Source organism: Sinohyriopsis cumingii, chromosome 1 (assembly GCF_028554795.1).
Source record: "Sinohyriopsis cumingii isolate HCF-2022 chromosome 1, ASM2855479v2, whole genome shotgun sequence".
Classification (NCBI taxonomy): Eukaryota; Metazoa; Mollusca; class Bivalvia; order Unionida; family Unionidae; genus Sinohyriopsis; species Sinohyriopsis cumingii.
In genome coordinates, this window is record NC_142961.1 from 24753501 (window position 1) to 24771858 (window position 18358).

The 18358-nt window shown below is 34.4% G+C and overlaps 1 protein-coding gene across 3 annotated transcripts in view; it reads left to right on the top strand.

Annotated features, from left to right (window-relative positions):
* LOC149806562 (maltase-glucoamylase-like) overlaps window positions 1–18358 on the top strand; it is a 353277-nt gene that overhangs the window by 322541 nt on the left and 12378 nt on the right. For all 3 annotated transcript variants that reach the window (XM_089954672.1, XM_089954663.1, XM_089954683.1), the window contains 3 exons: window positions 1606–1727; window positions 13325–13413; window positions 14952–15001. In XM_089954672.1, the coding sequence (XP_089810798.1) occupies window positions 1606–1727; window positions 13325–13413; window positions 14952–15001 (261 nt within the window). The remainder of the gene's footprint in view (window positions 1–1605; window positions 1728–13324; window positions 13414–14951; window positions 15002–18358) is intronic.

The window sequence follows — 18358 nt, forward strand, 5'->3', positions numbered from 1 at the left end:
TATACCCATCCTAAGGCAGAACAATTCAGATCATTATGATGCATCTCAGTATATCCATCTGTTCCCAGTTTCATTTCTGCACTATGATTTAAGATCTCCATCATCTACCATTACCAAGCAAGTAGACTGCTTATGGGGCAAAAAAAGAAACCAGTTGATTTTGGGCTGAAAAGTTCAAAAATCAAGCTTAAATGGACTGACAAAGGAAACCTGTTTCTGCACAATAACTTGATTTGCATATCAGATACCTTGACTAAACTTTGTTTATGGCTTGCAGTTGAGATTTGAAAGATAACAACTGATTTTTGGATCAATAGGTCAAAGATGAAGGTTACAATGACTCTAGGAAAAGAAATGGTTTCTGTATTATATTTGGAGTTCTTTGCCACCTACTTTGACCAAACTTTGTGACCAGCTTGCATTTGAGACAAGAAAGACACTTTTTAATTTAATTTTGTGCAAGAAAAGATTAGAAGTCAAAGTCATATGGACTGAAAGAAAGAAAAAAATGATTTTCATAACCTGCTCAAGTTTTAAACTTCAAGTTGTGATTAAACATTATAGCTGGCTTGCATTTCAGACAAGGAAACACCTATTGTTTTTTTTGGCTAAGAGGTCAAAGGTCAAGGTCAGTGGTCTTCAGGAATGAAAAGGATTCCACAGATAACTCAAGTCATGCAGTGCAAACCATGACCAAATTTTGTGGAATGCTTATGGTTGAGACAAACAAGATAGCTACTGATTTTTGGGGTCAATAAATCAAAGATGAAGGTCACTGAGGTTGAAAGAATAAAATTTTTTTCCAGAAAATAACTTCTTGAGTTCTAGATTATTTTATCTAATTTTTTGTAGATAACTTACAGTTAAGACAAGGAAGAGGTCAATTGATGTTATATTCAAAAGGTTAAGTCTCCAACCAAGATAAGATGGTATTGCATCAAGTAGCATCAAATCTGGATAATTTGCTGTTCACTTGAATAAACAGCATTGACCCTGATTGACTGCTGGCTTGTTATGTGTAAGTAGAGCTGGGTCTACACTGACCCTGATTGGCTGCTGGCTTGTTATGTGTCAGTAGAGCTGGGTCTACATTGACACTGATTGACTGATGGCTAATTGGTTTTAATTTGCTGTTCACTTGAATAAACAGTATTGACCCTGATTGACTGTTGGCTTGTTATGTGTTAGTAGAGCTGGGTCTACACTGACCCTGATTGGCTGCTGGATTGTTATGTGTCAGTAGAGCTGGGTCTTCATTGACACTGATTGACTGCTGGCTTGTTTTGTGTCAGTAGAGCTGGGTCTACATTGACCCTGATTACTGGTTTGTTATGTGTCAGTAGAACTGGGTCTACATTGTTAGCAGTTAGACATACCTTATACAAGGCATGTACACATTTCCCAAATTTTCAGAAACCTAGTTTATAATGGATTACAGGGATCTCAACATTAATTGATGTAATATAGTCATTTATATTTGAAGCTCTATCTGGTTGATAATTTTTCCAACTGCTTCTACAAACCATTTGACATATATCATTTTGGTTTTAGAACATTTAGGAAAGTGTGTCTGTATAGTAATGATATGGATTCCTCTTTTTGTAGGGGAATGAAATCACAGGTAAAAGGATGATGACAGTGAATGTACCCAGAGATTTCTTACCATTATATATTAGAGGTGGTTATATTCTACCAACACAAGATGCAGCTAATAATACAGTACACAGGTATGAAACACTATCGCTATACATCATATTGTACAGCTAATAAACAGGTATGAAACACTATAGCTATATGTCATATTATGCAATATGTACACAGGTATGGAACACTATAGCTTTATGTCATATTGTACAGTACACAGGCATGAAACACTATTGCTATACATCATATTGTACAGCTAATACACAGGTATGAAATGGTATAGCTGTATGTCATATTGTATAATATGTACACAGGTATGAAACACTAGCTATATGCCATATTGTATAGTGCACAGTATGAAACTTTGGCTATCTGTCATATTGTACAGTACACAGGTATGAAATTCAATACCTTTATGTCATATTGTAAAGCTGTGGTACAAAAGTATTAGCCTAATATTTATCCAGATACCAACCATTCCCACTGAAAATAGATTATTGTTTACTTTGATTTTTGGATAAGGGAGATTATTCATCCTTTACTGCATTGTTAGATAAGGGAAATTATTTATAATTGAATTACATTACTTCATTGTTAGACAAGGAAGATTATTTATAATGTATTAAGCAAACATCTTTCCCATTTGTTGTATCACATAAAAGTGGATATTTGATCAGTAGAAGTTGGACTCTCAAGACCACCATAATAAATGTTTGTCATGGGACACAAAAACTGTGAGTCCTTATCGGCAACATCAGTACATATTGCTCAACCTCTTATTCATTTACCAAGTCAGTAAACTTCTATTATGATGATTTTATACTATTATTTTTCCAGGAATGCTTTCTGATTTTATTCTAACATGAAAATTAAAATAAAGGTTATTAAAAACTATCTAATTCAAAGGCAGCATGGTAACATGAGACTCTTAAACCATCACATTTTATGGAAAAGCCTCGTTAGAATGGTGGACTTAATCATTTTCGTGCTATGTCTGTCACAGACAGGACATAGCAGTCACCATGGATTGTTCTGGCTTCAGAGGTTGTAAGTCCCTATTGTGCACCATTAAGGCCAATGCGAACTCATTTGACTTTCCATCTATTAAACTTCTGAAGCATTAAGTTTGTATGTGTTAATTATGGCCAAAATAAGAAAATAAGAAAGTACACTACTGGCAGGTTAATAACACAATTTATTATGTAATTTCTCCAGTACATCCATTCTATTTCATCTTTTGCAATTAAGTTGAAATGCATACTATTATGCAAACTTCATCGTGAAATGGGTATTTGCAGTAGGTAGAATTGTTTACGCTGTACAGTCAAAATAGCCTCATTTTGTTTTAGCTTTATCTAAGTGGAATTCCTTCTTGTTCATATACCTCTTCCTGCATCCATTGCATAACTTTCTGATCTTTATTTTGCATCAGCTGAATATGTGTATATCAAGATTGCTTAGAATGGCCAAACCATGTGTTTATCAAGGCTCTCTCTAATTGCACTGATTGCTATTAATACATAGTTTCGTATTTTTCATGGCTTTAAACAGGTATCACTGGGAGAACTTAGGTTAACTACTCTGAACTGGAGGTGTATAGGATTTTGTAAATCCTTATTATTTCCTATTTATCTTGAGCCATTTGTCTTAATTTTAATATAATACTCTTTAATTATTGATGCCATTTTCCATGTCAGTGATAAAAAGCTTTGGGTAACACTAATCAAAAGTTATGGTTCATTAAATCTCTCTCTCTCATGCTTACATGAAAAAAATTTATTTCTAAGAAAGATGCAGGTTTTGTTTATAAAAAATAAATCCTGTAATGTGATACAGCTGTGGTAAACATGTCATAGCTTTTTATCTGCTGGGACAAAAGTTTATCGTATATACTGTATTGAATGATTAAGGAGGATACTAAAAATTGTATATGGTTTGTTTTATATACCACTTAAGAAACCAATTTTATTTGATAATATTGCAACTTAATTATGTTTCTTAGTCAATATTGCAAGTCAAGGATTCTTTTATCCATAAACAACAAAAACCACTTTCATTCAGAAGTTACTGTTTCTTTTGGAACATTGATGCTAAATTATAATATTGAAACTCATTGCCTTTCTGATTGGTCATTGTTAGCAAGCATGTTGGCTGACTTCACAGTAAAAATGTCACTCCTCAGCGGGTGGTTGAAGATAGGTTCACAAAAAAGTGACAATGAAAGCAGCTAGTGGCCAATGTTGCATTTGGATGCTTCAAAATAAAATTCTGAAACACTGAAGCTTGATGTTAAACATGTACATGTAGGGACTGACCTGACTGATTGCTGTTGACTCAAGGCAGGAAACTGCATTAGCCAGCATAGCAACTGACTTAAAAGTAAGAATGTCATCTCTCCGCTAGTGCTTGGTGATGCATGTAGATTCATTAAAAAATGTCAGGACAGAAAGAAACTTCTAAAATTGAAATCACTTCTTTTCTGACATGAATGGCTACTGGTAGAGTGCAACAGTCAATACAGTGTACACAATTCCATGCAGTTATAAAATGTTTGTACTCTCTCATAAGCAAAGTTATTCTCAAGTTTTAAGGGTCAAAGTACCCAAAAAAAAATTTGTACCATAGCTTATACATATTTTTTATTTTTATATTTGATGCCACATTTTTCTTGTAGACTAAACTTTAGAAAGAATTATGATGCAAAAGAAATGTTACCACTGTGTAGTTTGTACAGGTAAAGGTATGAAATTGACCATTGCCAGGGTCAGGTTTACAGTGTCAGAGTTTCTCCCATCTGTTTGCTTATTGTGTCAACTCGCAGAGCAAATACAATAGAATTGGCAAGGGGTACCATAAATCCACTTTTGCTGCAATAAAATCTTTGATGGACTTCCACTAGATTGAGTGTATTTCCACTAATCTGTGGAGAAAATCCACAACCCTGAGTGGATTTCCACTAATCTGTGGAGAAACTCCTCAACCCTGAGTGGATTTCCACTAATCTGTGGAGAAAATCCACAGCGCTGAGTGGATTTTCACTACTTATAGTGGGCACTTAATTCCCTGCTCTCTATCCATGTCCACCGAATTGAGTAGGCAGTCTATAAAACATTATGCATGCGCTATACATAGTCATAGACTACATGGTGACATGTGACTTTTAAACTTACAGTACATAATCATATACTACATGGTAACATGTGACTTTTAAACTGTCAGTTCATAATCATATACCACATGGTAACATGAGACTGATAGACAGTACATAATCATACCTATAATTAGTTTGAATAAGAAAAAGAGCATATAATAAAAAGGTTACTGCATTTGTGTGGGAAAATATGAACTCGTTTTGTCAGACAGTATATAATCAAATACTACATGGTAACATGACACTTTGTATTCCATCCGAAAAACTCGTTCATATTTTCCCATACAAATGCAGTAACCTATAAATATTACATGGTATCATGAGACTCATAGTACATAATCAAATACTACATGGTAACATGAGACTCATAGACAGTACATAATCAAATACTACATGGTACCATGAGACTCATAGACAGTACATAATCATATACTACATGGTACCATGAGACTCATAGACAGTACCTAATCATATATTACTTGCTAACATGAGACTCATAGACAGTGCATAATCATATACTACATGGTAACATGAGACTCATAGACAGTACGTAATCATATACTGCATGGTACCATGAGACTCATAGACAGTACCTAATCATATATTACTTGCTAACATGAGACTCATAGACAGTGCATAATCATATACTACATGGTAACATGAGACTCACAGACAGAACATAATCATATACTACATGGTAACATGAGACTCACAGACAGTACATAATCATATACTACATGATAACATGAGACTCATAGACAGTGCATAATCATATACTACATGGTAACATGAGACTCATAGACAGTACCTAATCATATATTACTTACTAACATGAGACTCATAGACAGTGCATAATCATATACTACATGGTAACATGAGACTCATAGACAGTGCATAATCATATACTACATGGTACCGTGAGACTCATAGACAGTACCTAATCATATATTACTTGCTAACATGAGACTCATAGACAGTGCATAATCATATACTACATGGTAACATGAGACTCACAGACAGTACATAATCATATACTACATGATAACATGAGACTCATAGACAGTACCTAATCATATACTACATGATAACATGAGACTCATAGACAGTGCATAATCATATACTACATGGTAACATGAGACTCACAGACAGTACATAATCATATACTACATGGTAACATGAGACTCACAGACAGTACATAATCATATACTACATGATAACATGAGACTCATAGACAGTGCATAATCATATACTACATGGTAACATGAGACTCATAGACAGTACCTAATCATATATTACTTGCTAACATGAGACTCATAGACAGTGCATAATCATATACTACATGGTAACATGAGACTCATAGACAGTGCATAATCATATACTACATGGTAACATGAGATTCACAGACAGTACCTAATCATATACTACATGCTAACATGAGACTTTTACATTTTTGTACCCAAAAAAATTACCAGACAATATACCCAGTAAAGTTTGAAATTCATGAAATGAGTCCAGAATTTGTGTTGAAATATATTTAAAAAAATTGATGATTGTAAAGCTACAGGACTTCATATCATTGGACCAAGGCTACTAAAGGTAGCTGCACCTGCAGTTTTAGAGAGTATAACTTTCATTTGCAATGAAAGTATTAGGTCTAATACAGTTCCACAAACATGGAAAACTGCCAAGGTTATACCATTGCATAAAGCAAGAACAAAAAAAGATGATGTAAATAACTACAGGCCCATCTCTGTCCTTCCTTGTCTCTCCAAATTACTAGAAAAACATGTACATGATTCTTTTCTCAACTATTTAAACACTTATGATCTTATTCATGATAATCAGTCTGGCTTTTGCCAGAATCACTCCTGTGAAACTGCACTTGTATCTTTGATTGATAAATGGCTGAAAGCATTAGATCAAGGAGAAATGGTAGGCACTTTTATGGTTGATTTTTGAAGATGGCTGCCATGTATATATGGTCTTAACACAGCTCCACTCAACTCCATGAACTTGGTGTAAAAACTGGTGTTAAATATGCTAATACCTGTAGCCATCACTTATACTGTGGATTTATGACATTATTAAGTTAGTGTAAGTGAAATTTTATGTGCACATGTTCATGTATTCAAGTGAATTTGGAAACCTGTTCAGAACAAAGGATTTTTGGCTATCCAAGATGGCTACCAAAGTGGATATACTTGAAATTGAACTACACCTACCATATCTGAACTTCAGTTGATACCAACTCAAACACATTATGCAAGTTTCATTCAAAAGTTTATGGATATGTGCTAGTCATAAATAAGGATCTGATATACTTTTGCTATCACTGCTGTGAACAAGCTGAAAATATCAGAATCATGGAAACATATTTAAATACCAGCCTTGTAGGTTCCTTACTCAACACACTCAGCTCAGCCTTTTCTGCATCATTCTCTGGCTTTAGTATGTCTGATATACCTGAAGATCAGAGCCACACAGATAATCCCATGCAGGAAAGTCATGTTCAGAATAAAAATGAAAACAATGGTGCAGATGATGATTTGGAATTATCCATTATGGCTGACACTCCAGAATTCTTGAGGGTCAAACATAATAAATACAGTATCACTGTGAATATAGATCCACAAAAGTTTGAGTTTGTAAAACAGATATTGGATTCAGAACCTTGCATGACTTCATGCAGTTCAAGTGTACAAAATGGTATTATCTACAGAACACAAGAGAAAAACACTGTGACAGCTACATTGTATAAAACAACATGTGTCTTACAATTATACAGGGGCTGAACAGTCTCACATGGTTAGATCATATTATCTGTAAATGTAGACAGGATGAGAATACCCATGCTAAAGGCATTTATATGCTGACATCTACACCAGTAACTAGATGTAGTACCAAACATGAAACAGTTCCTAAAGTTTTTGACCTAAATGACTCAGGCAATAAAATTAACACCCCTCCAGAGTGTCAGGCAATTACACGCTCCATAAATCATGACCACAGCAGTGATGGCTTAAGCCTTAATGATTTCTTCATGTGTGTACATCAAAAAACAATTAGGAAATTGGAGACCCAAATCGAAGAATTAAAACTACAGTTACATGCTATTAAATCAGCACAGGGAAAGGTTAATGAGCAAGTAACCTCATGTGAAACAGCAATTCAGACAGACTCCCAAATATCAACAGTATCAGATGCTCAGACACAGACAATCCCAGTACCAGCCAAAAGAAAATGTAAAATGACCATGCAAATAAAAACTGATGCCCAAAGTAATCCTGCATTGCAGACAACAGTATCCCCCTCTCAGTCATGTGACACACCTGCAACAGCAATAAGTGTACATCCATGTCCCGCAGTTCAAACAAGTCTGTTACCTTCACCAACAACTGCATTTCCCAGTGCTCAGACAAATGTGTCAGAATCAACAACAGTAATTCACACAACTGAAACACCAATTTCACCACCCCTTCCTCCAAGATATGTGTCAGAAATACAATCCAGAGTCCAACACACGACGTCACAAGCCAGAAAAGATAGGACTCTAATAATTGGCTCCTCAATTTTGAAAAGTATAATACCAAGGAGACTTTTTAAAGCAGATGTACAGACTTTAAGAGGTGCAAAAATCAACAACATCACTGACAGAATAATGAACAGTGACCTAACCAAATACAAACAAATTATTATTTTAGTAGGTGGAAATAATGCCTGTGAGGGAAGGTCACTAAATCAACTCAAAACAGATTTTGAAAGTTTATTGTATGCTGCTAGATATTGCAGCCCAAATACATGTAAATTAATGATATCAGGACTACCTCCTCGTGTGGACACCAAGGCCAAAGAAATATATGATCTGATAATTGACTTATGTGAAGATTTCAACCTACAGTACATTCCACAATACAAATCTTTCTTCATTCAGAATCAGGATGTCAACCTTAGTCTCTACCACAGAGACAAAATTCATCTAAGCAGAAAAGGAACCTCTCAGCTACTGAGAAATATTAACATGTATGCCCCTATTTTCAAGCACTTTAATGAAGAGTGTTGTCTTAACTGTGGAGAAACTGGGCACATGACACAGGTATGCCATCATGGCAAACAGATCGAGTGTTTTAGGTGCCATAAATATGGACACAAACAAAGACTTTGTCCATCAATGTATACATATTAGGAAGCTGGCAAAGAGGAGAGTGCCAACGCTTCATTTACAAAAAAACTAAATGTACCCAGTGGGACTCTTGACTCTACTATTCAATGGACACTATTGTAGATGCAAATGTAAATGGATTTTCAGGGTTTGTGTGTGACTTTGAAGATGCTAATATATATGAACATTTAAATATAGAAATAGGATGTCAGAATGATAAAAGTAGTATGTTGACAATCTCAGTGAGTACCCCATTGCATGATGACATACATGTAATTGATATGAAACTAAATACAAAAGGTTTTAACATAGGTCACTTAAATGTACAAGGTATAGTGGGAAAGATAGACCAGATTAAGTTAATGTTGTCTTCCATGGAAAATAATATATTACATGTTTTAGGACTCACTGAAACCAAATTAAATGCTAACCACAATGATGATCTATTTCACTGTCAAGGCTACAATAAACCATTTCGTAGGGACAGAGAGACAGCAGGTGGGGGTCTTGTTGTATACATTAGGGAAGATGTAAATGTAAAAAGGCGACTCAAAATAATGCAAAATCTTTCCTAGCTGGTTTCATTTATAGACCACCTTCCTCCAAAGCATTTTGGAATGATAACTTTTTGAAACAAATAGAAAATGTTCTAGCACAGGAGAAAGAAACATATATACTCGGAGATATAAATAAGGACCTTCTCAATACTCAAATAAGGAACAACTGGATGGAATTTATTGAATCATTAGGCCTAGACCAGCTGGTAAATGAGCCTACAAGGGTAACAGAAAAATCAAGCACTCTTATTGATCACATTTATACTAACCTACCAGACAATGTGGCTTGTGTTAATGTACCAAATGTTGGTCTTAGTGACCACTATCCTACTTTTTTGACAAGAAAGGTTAAATGCAAGAAAAATAAGAAAAATACACATAAAACGATCACTTACAGATCGTTCAAAACTTTTAATGAAGAACAATTTCTCAACGACCTATATAAAGTTCCATGGAGTATGATCCAAAATTTGGATGACATAGATGAAGCCATGAGGGTGTAGACTGACTTATTTATGGATGTAGTATCTAAGCATGCACCACTGAAAGTACATCGAGTAAAGACAGATATTCAACCTAATTGGCTTACTACTGAAATCCTAGATGCTATGAAAACATGAGACAAATTCAAGGCTATGGAAAACCATGCACAATATAAAGTATGGAGAAATAAAATAACAAGTATGATCAAAAAAGCTAAAAAAACTTATTATCAATCATTGCTTGAAAACAAAAAGAGCAACACAAACTCCATTTGGAAAGTCTTCAATGAACTCACTGGAGGAACGCACAAAAAACAGACAAATAAAATTCACTCACTTCTGGTAAATGACACCATAGTCACTGATGAAACTGACATTGCAAATGTTTTCAATGATTTTTTCATCAACATTACCACAAAGTTAAAAGAGCCAGTGATAGAAAACAACTTTAATGAACTGAAAAAGTTCTGCAGCAGTAAAATCTCAAAGGAGGTATGTTTCTCTATCCCACCGTGTCAAAAAACTTTGTTAAAAAATGTCTCAGTGAACTTGATACCAAGAAAGCTACAGGACTTGATCAGATTGGTCCACGACTCATTAAATCTTCTGCCTTTGCTATTGTAGATAGCATAACATTCATAATTAATTTAAGTATTGCAACCTCATCTGTCCCCAAAATATGGAAAACTGCAAAAGTAACTCCTATTCACAAATCTGGTTCTAAGGATGATGCTGATAACTACCGACCAATTTCAATACTACCAAACTTGTCAAAATTGATTGAAAAACATGTCCATGACTCATTCATGTCATATTTAACAAAACACTTGCTGTTACACCCAAATCAATCAGGCTTTAGACAGAACCATTCCTGTGAGACTGCCTTGATCTCCCTAACTGATAAATGGCTTCAAGCACTTGACCAAGGTAGAATAATAGGAACTGTATTTGTAGATTTCAGGAAAGCTTTTGACATGGTGGATCATGAAATCCTTTTGAAGAAACTGAAAATCTACCAGTGTGATGAAAGAACAATTAGATGGTTTACTTCATACTTAAATGAGAGAACACAACATGTTTACATAAATAATGTTCTGTCTGAACCTGAAACAATTAGATATGGAGTACCACAAGGCTCAATTCTAGGTCCACTACTATTCATTTTATTTATTAATGACCTACCACTTTTACTAAAAGACTCAATATCATCTACAGATCTCTATGCAGATGACACAACATTGTCAGACATCCAAAACACAAAGCATGAGCTCGAAATTTCTTTACAGAATGCACTAAACAAACTGGAAAACTGGTGCACATGTAATGGCATGGTGGTAAATACTGGTAAAACTAAAATATTACTTATCTCAACACGGCAAAGAAGGACAAATCTTGATAGTGATGAACTATGTCTGACATGGAAGGATACAAATCTGCAAATAGTCTGTCATGATAGGCTACTTGGTATTCTGGTAGATAATAACCTATCATGGACTGAACATATCAAACATACCAGTAAAAAAGTCAATTCAAGTTTATGGCTTCTCAGTAGGATAAGACATTTTCTCCCTGAAAGGCACAGGAAACTATTTTATAACAGTTACATACAACCCTATTTGGACTACTGTAGTACAGTATGGGGTAATTCAAATGATAAAAACATAGCAAAGCTGGCACATCTTCAATAAAGAGCATTTGGGCTAATATCAATCCAGAAAGAAAGCAAGGAAAGTTTAGCTGGTAGGTTAAAAATATTACCTATTAAAGACCGAATCTGTTTGAGAAAAGCCAAGTTAATGTACAGGATATCTCTGAATAGTGCTCCTGAATATTTACAATCACTATTCCAGTATAGGCTACCTGGTAATACTCCCCACCTGCGATCCATGTCTACCAAGCAGTATAAAATTCCCAAACCAAATAAGGAGTTATTTAAAAAAAGTTTCCAATACTCTGGAACTCTGCTCTGGAATAGTATTCCAGCTGAGATTAGAAATGCCCACTCTATTTCCTTCTTCCAAACCCAACATATCCAGTGGCTTCAGAGATGCAGCTTAAATAAATAAATTCCTTTGTATGAGGGCCTCAAGGTAGATTAGTTTTTAGCTAATTGTGTTACCCTCTTTAAATAAGGTCATTATTATTATTATTATTATTATGGGCAGCATAATGACATGAGACTCTTAGACTGACAATACATAATTATATTATAACATGAGATTCTGGATAGATATTATTTATTTGTGACATTCTATTTAATGATCTAATTGTATTTTATACTGGGTTTGTCTTTATTTTTCTTATGAATAGATTGATAAGAAAAATGAAGACAAATCTAGTGTAAAATAGAATTATATTATTGAATGGAATGTGTCAAAAATAAATTGACAACTTACAGCTTGTTTATCTTCATGTAATAAAATGCATGGAAATCCATAATACTAGACATTTTTAATCACTTATGTGATGAGTCCAGTTATAAGTTACATATTGGTACAAAAATAGCAGCTCAGAATGATCTGATTCACAATATGCCATAATATTTTACAATTCCACATGTTTTAAAAATTATGAATGAATGCCAAGTCCACAATTTTGTGACTCAAAGTATTCTGTATATATCACTATATGTGGTCATCAGGTACAAAACCCAAAATTACACACTCAGTGTCTGATAAAGTTATGATATCATCCTTCCTTGTCTAGTCATCATCGAAATCATCATTGTCTAGTCATCATATATATTATTTGACTTTGTTTCCTCATCTTCACTGTAATAGGTTGAAACCTAGGTAGAGACTGAGCACACAGTCTCTGTAAGCAATACTCTGATCATACGGTCTCTGTAAGTAATATGCTGATCATAGTCTCTGTAAGTAATACACTGATCATACTGTCTCTGTAAGTAACTGATCATATTGTCTCTGTAAGTAATACGCTGATCATATGGTCTCTGTAAGTAATACACTGATCATACGGTCTCTGTAAGTAATACGCTGATCATATGGTCTCTGTAAGTAATACGTTGATCATACGGTATCTGTAAGTAATATGCTGATCATACAATATGCTGATCATACAGTCTATGAAATATGCTGATCATACAGTCTACAAAATCTATTATAGGATGCATCTGAACTTATGTCAGTTGTGCAGCATGATCAAAAGGAGTTCATATATACATGTTCAGTTTCATATAGTTATTTGTAGGAGGCAAGTCACCTTGACTGATAGTTCCTCACTTGTGCCAGATTAAGAATTGTTTAGCACTTTTGTTTGCATTGATATAAAGTCATAAATCTATATTCCTGTTGTAAATTCCATTTTTCAGCCGCAAGAACCCTCTTGGTTTGATTATAGCCCCTAATACTGTTGGGAATGCAGAGGGTGAACTTTACTGGGATGATGGTGACAACATAGGTAAGTTGAATTACCTATCATATTTTGTTTCCTGCCCACTTAATGTTTACTGACTACAATTAGTGGCATTTTATTGGATTCACCTTATCCATCTGTCGATGCATGTATTTATGCATCTATCGATCCTCTTTGTCTGGGATACAGGTCTTGTTTCAACATTCGCATATTTCCACTAAAGCAGAAATGTGTGTGTTTTTTGGATGAACATTTGTTGCACTCCAGAACTTGGTCACTGTGACATAAAGAGACCCCCTTCAACCTACAACATCCCCATAAAAGGCCACCTCCAAGGTGCAGTATCCCCATAAGAGGGCTTCCCTCCCCAAGGTGCAGTATCCCTATAGTAATCACCTTTTCTGTCCATCTATCAATCATTTCATCTTTCTCTCATCTGTTCACACTTCTTGTAAACCCCCCTCCCCACCAGTGACTATTAACTTTTTGAGGTAGGGTGTGTGTGGGGGGGGATCACTGGTATTTTTATCTTATATTTCTAATCCCAAATAGCTTGAAAAAATATTATTATTCATTTTGTGGGGGAGGGGGGACCTCAACATTACCTGGACAGGTGGCATATATGTCTACATTATGGGACAGGGGTGGGATGCAGGGAGGCAGTGCTTATTTATGTGAGGAAGTTGCTCACCATTCATGTAATTGTTATTGCAATTATTATTATTATTATCATAAAGGAACATTATTATAATTTTTTATTTGCTAGTAGATAATGAGACATAGATGGCAGCAGTGGTTGTCAACATTAAAAGAGTTTTTTGCAAATAAATTATGGAAGTCAATTACTAGAGGTTCCTTATCCAGATTTCTTTGATTGGACACCAATGCCTTTCTTAGCTAGCAGGATGAACCAGGTTTCCAAGATTACCAAGTGATATCATTATCATCAGGGCTGTAATAAGGCTGATTGGACCGATTTGGCCCAATTGGGCTCTGTGCTCACTGGGGTCCTGCATGTCAGTGATTTTCAAAAATATATCTATATAAAGAACATAATTTTCAAGTGATGGAAGAAAATGTTAAGTTCAGTATCATGTAAAACCTGTTTTAAAATTTATTTCCAAATGCTGTGCTCACAGGGAGCCCCGTGCATAAATCCAGGGGGACCCTGACAAAATGATCTGGATCATCACATTTATTAAGGCCATTACTGATTGTCATTGCTTAAAAAAAAATAAAACCAGTTTGGTAACGTGCCAGCTTAAGCAGTTGTGACCTTAGAGAGTGAAAGGAAACAATGTTAATTAAACAAATCAAGAGTGCCCACAATGCATGACACTGGCTGCAATTCAAAATAAATTATGCAGTGAGATTGGGAGTAGACATTTCACGAAAGAAACCTGTAGTTTAATGAGATTACATAACTCTTCAGTTCTGCGGGTGGGGGTGGTAATAAGTGTTTTGCATATCTTTTATGAACATTGCATTTCTTCTCCATTCACTATTGATCTTGGGTGTAAACTTCCTGCATGGCTATACACTTAGTTAATTTTAATCTAATTTGACATTTCTTTACTTTTCAGAGACCAATGGAAGTCAAGGGTACATTCTCACTAAATTTAACTTTTCTATGGTAAGTAAAAGAAAGCTTTAAACCAACCTGTATGAAAACTTCCGCCCTGACTTTAACCAGATGCCAGGTGGAATTTTAAAGCAGATTTCACTTAAAGCCTAGATTCCACTTATTATAAATTTTAGGTGGATTCAGGGTGGAATACGGCCCGAAATATGCAAATTAGTCTGTCTATTACTAGGTGGAATTTGTTTATTCCGCCTACTAGGCAGAATTAGTTTATTCCGCCTACTAGGTGGAATTTGTTTATTCCGTCTACTAGGCGGAATCTGTTTATTCCGCTTATTTAGCCTAGATTCCCCTTATTATCACTTTTAGGCAGATTCAGGGTGGAATATAGCTCGAAATATGCAAATTACTGTTACTGGCGGAATCTTTACTTCTGCCTAATTAGATGGAAATACCTGCAGAAACCCCATCCAATAATGAAAATGTCAAGGTGGATTTCAGACGGGTTTTTTAAGCAATTTCTGCCTAAACCATAAAAAATATACTTCAGATTTCTATTAAACTGCCTAATGATTTTTAGGCATTATTGGGAATCAATGATAAATATTCACAGTAATTTTTAAAATGGATCATAAATTTCATTTTGACAAACATTATCAAATAAGATTTAGGTTTTTCTTGTCCTAAGGGGCAATGCCATTTTCTTTCTTGCATACAAAATCTAATCCAACATGCATCACTTAAGTATTTTTCATTTCACTTCAAAGTTTGGTGAGATTTCACAAATATTTGGACCAAAACTTTCATTGAAATTATGTTGAGGTCTCACTCAAATTTCTTGGAAATATTTGTGAGGTTTCACAAAAAAAATTGACTAAAACTTTTGTAAGATTTCACTAAAATTTTGATCATTATATAGTATTTTACTGAAGTTTTTTTAGTGTTTCAGACATTTCAGCAGGTTTCAAAGAAATAATGGATATGAATTAAACAGGACTTTGTTAACCAAGGTGATATTTAAGTGTGCATGAAAACAATTATACTGATGTTGTAATCATATGACATCCAAGGCAAGAGAAATGGGAGTTAATAAAAATAATAATAATAATAATAATAATAATGACTTTATTTAGAGAAGGTAAATCAATTAGTTATAAAACTAATCTACCTTGAGGCCTTCTATATGTGATGTACAACATATACAGTATATACAACATGATATGAAGTATCTGACACTAAATAATTAAGTGGTTTTAAAAATTAAAGTATCAAGCCTGGAACATATGCACAGGCATCTGTGAACACGTAAACATATATAAAATATAAAATATTAATCTGCATTGAAAAATTCCGCTGTGAAAATAATGCAAAATTACAGAAAAGCATCCATTTGAGACAATTTGAATTATGAGAAGAAGAAAAGCTAGGAGCCTGCCTTATGTCACTTGTACTGTAGACTGGATTTTTTATTGCACAAACTACGATGCTGTTGTGGTCTCTCAAATTAGTCCTTGTTCTGTAAGCAGCCGTGACAAATGTTTATCATGATATAATTACTCTTATTTTACAATGAATCCCAACACACCAAGAATATTTTGATAGTATACACAATAATGCCTCACGAGATTGAAAGTAGATTCTACTTTTCAGCCAAGAAAATTCCGCAAAGATATGGCTATCTTTGATAGACATGGATATTTGGCAACAATTCCCACCAGTGATCTACATGTTGTCCCTCCTTAAATTCTGAAGTTAATCAGTATTGAGTTGTATAACTTCGAAATCATCCTGATTCCCGATTCAATTCCCTGTCCTATTTAGCACGTTAGCCACTACTGTAAAGCTCTTTATGGCACAAAAAGCAAAATGGTTGTCCTGGCGTTCAGTTTTCATACAGATTGACCAATTATGTTCCCATCAAATTTGCGTTCAGGGTATTTTCATTGCTGCACATTTTTCAAATGGTTATTCACTCTCTCGTCCCGCTCGAAAATTTGAATCGCCATGTTTAGCAAACATGCTCTTTCCCATCAGTTTCTGTTACGCGATGATTCATTGGGCAATTACAAAATTTTGACCATTCAGAAAGCTTTATACAATGATCCTCTGTTAAACAATAAATGGAACAAATACTTATTTGAAACCTCATTGTGGAATGGGACCGGATAGAGCATTATTAAAAAAAAATGTTTCAGAGACGATTTTAAAAAATGGGTCCATATCGAGGAAATTCAGGTCAGGAGAAAAGCGAAATTATGTTTTAAAATGGAAAACAAGATGAAAACTTGTTTGAGGGCAGTTAAATCCAATTGAAGTTAAACAAAAATACAACAAGAACAACAAATTTGAAAAAGAAATGTAACAAGGAAAGCTGTGGAAAGAAGTTATAAATTGTGCCCAAAATAAACAATAAAATTACAGCTATCAGAAACAGGAAATATAAATGCTGCTGAAAATCATTCAAATTGTACAAGAAACAATAAATAATTTATTATATCTTATTGATATTTTTATTGAACTGTCAGTGATATTTAACAATCACAAAATATCACTATATTTTCAGTCATTTAACTTTACAGACACACAAAAGCCAAGTCCTAATTATGCCTTATTTAACTGATGTAAATGACTCACTAAGTTCTTCATTCCGCCCAGATGTTGGTTAGAAAATAAACTAAGTCCAGATTCCTCCTTTCATATAATAGATGTTAGTGACTAAGTTCCTAATTCCACCTAGATGGTGGGTGGAAAATCAACCAAGTCCAAAATTATGCCTAAAGATGTATTTATAGCAGGAATTTGACAAAAGTCCATCTTAGAGTTAGACGGACTCTAGATGGATTCATCTTTGACTTCTCAAATTTTCCATGTCCACCTTTATATTAACCAGATTTTTAACATTTAGGCAGATTCCGCCTGGAGTCTGCTTAAGTTCCAGGTGGAATCCGCCTAATTATTTCGTATGGGAAATTAGAAAGCTGTATTGTAGGAGGTTTACTGGAATCTCTCAGTTTTAAAATATTTGCAATTCTCTGTTGCATGCAAAGAAGTCGACAACAAATTATAATATATAAGCAGTACATTTTTGTCATGTGTTATAAATCTTTATTTTTTTTCTTCATTTAATTTATACATGGATCCAAAAGTCAAATATTCATTCTTGTGATTACAATGTGTCTGATTTACTGTTCTTGTGATTACAAAGTGTGTCTGATTTCCTGTTACTTTTCTAGTGATTACATTGTGAGTCTGTTTTTCTGTTACTGTTCGAGTAGTGATTACAATATGAGTCTGTTCCTGTTACTGTTCTAGTGATTACAGTGTGAGTCTGTTTTCTTGTTACTGTTTTTGTGATTACAGTGTAAGTCTGTTTTTCTGTTACAGTTCTTGTGATTGCAATGCGAGTCT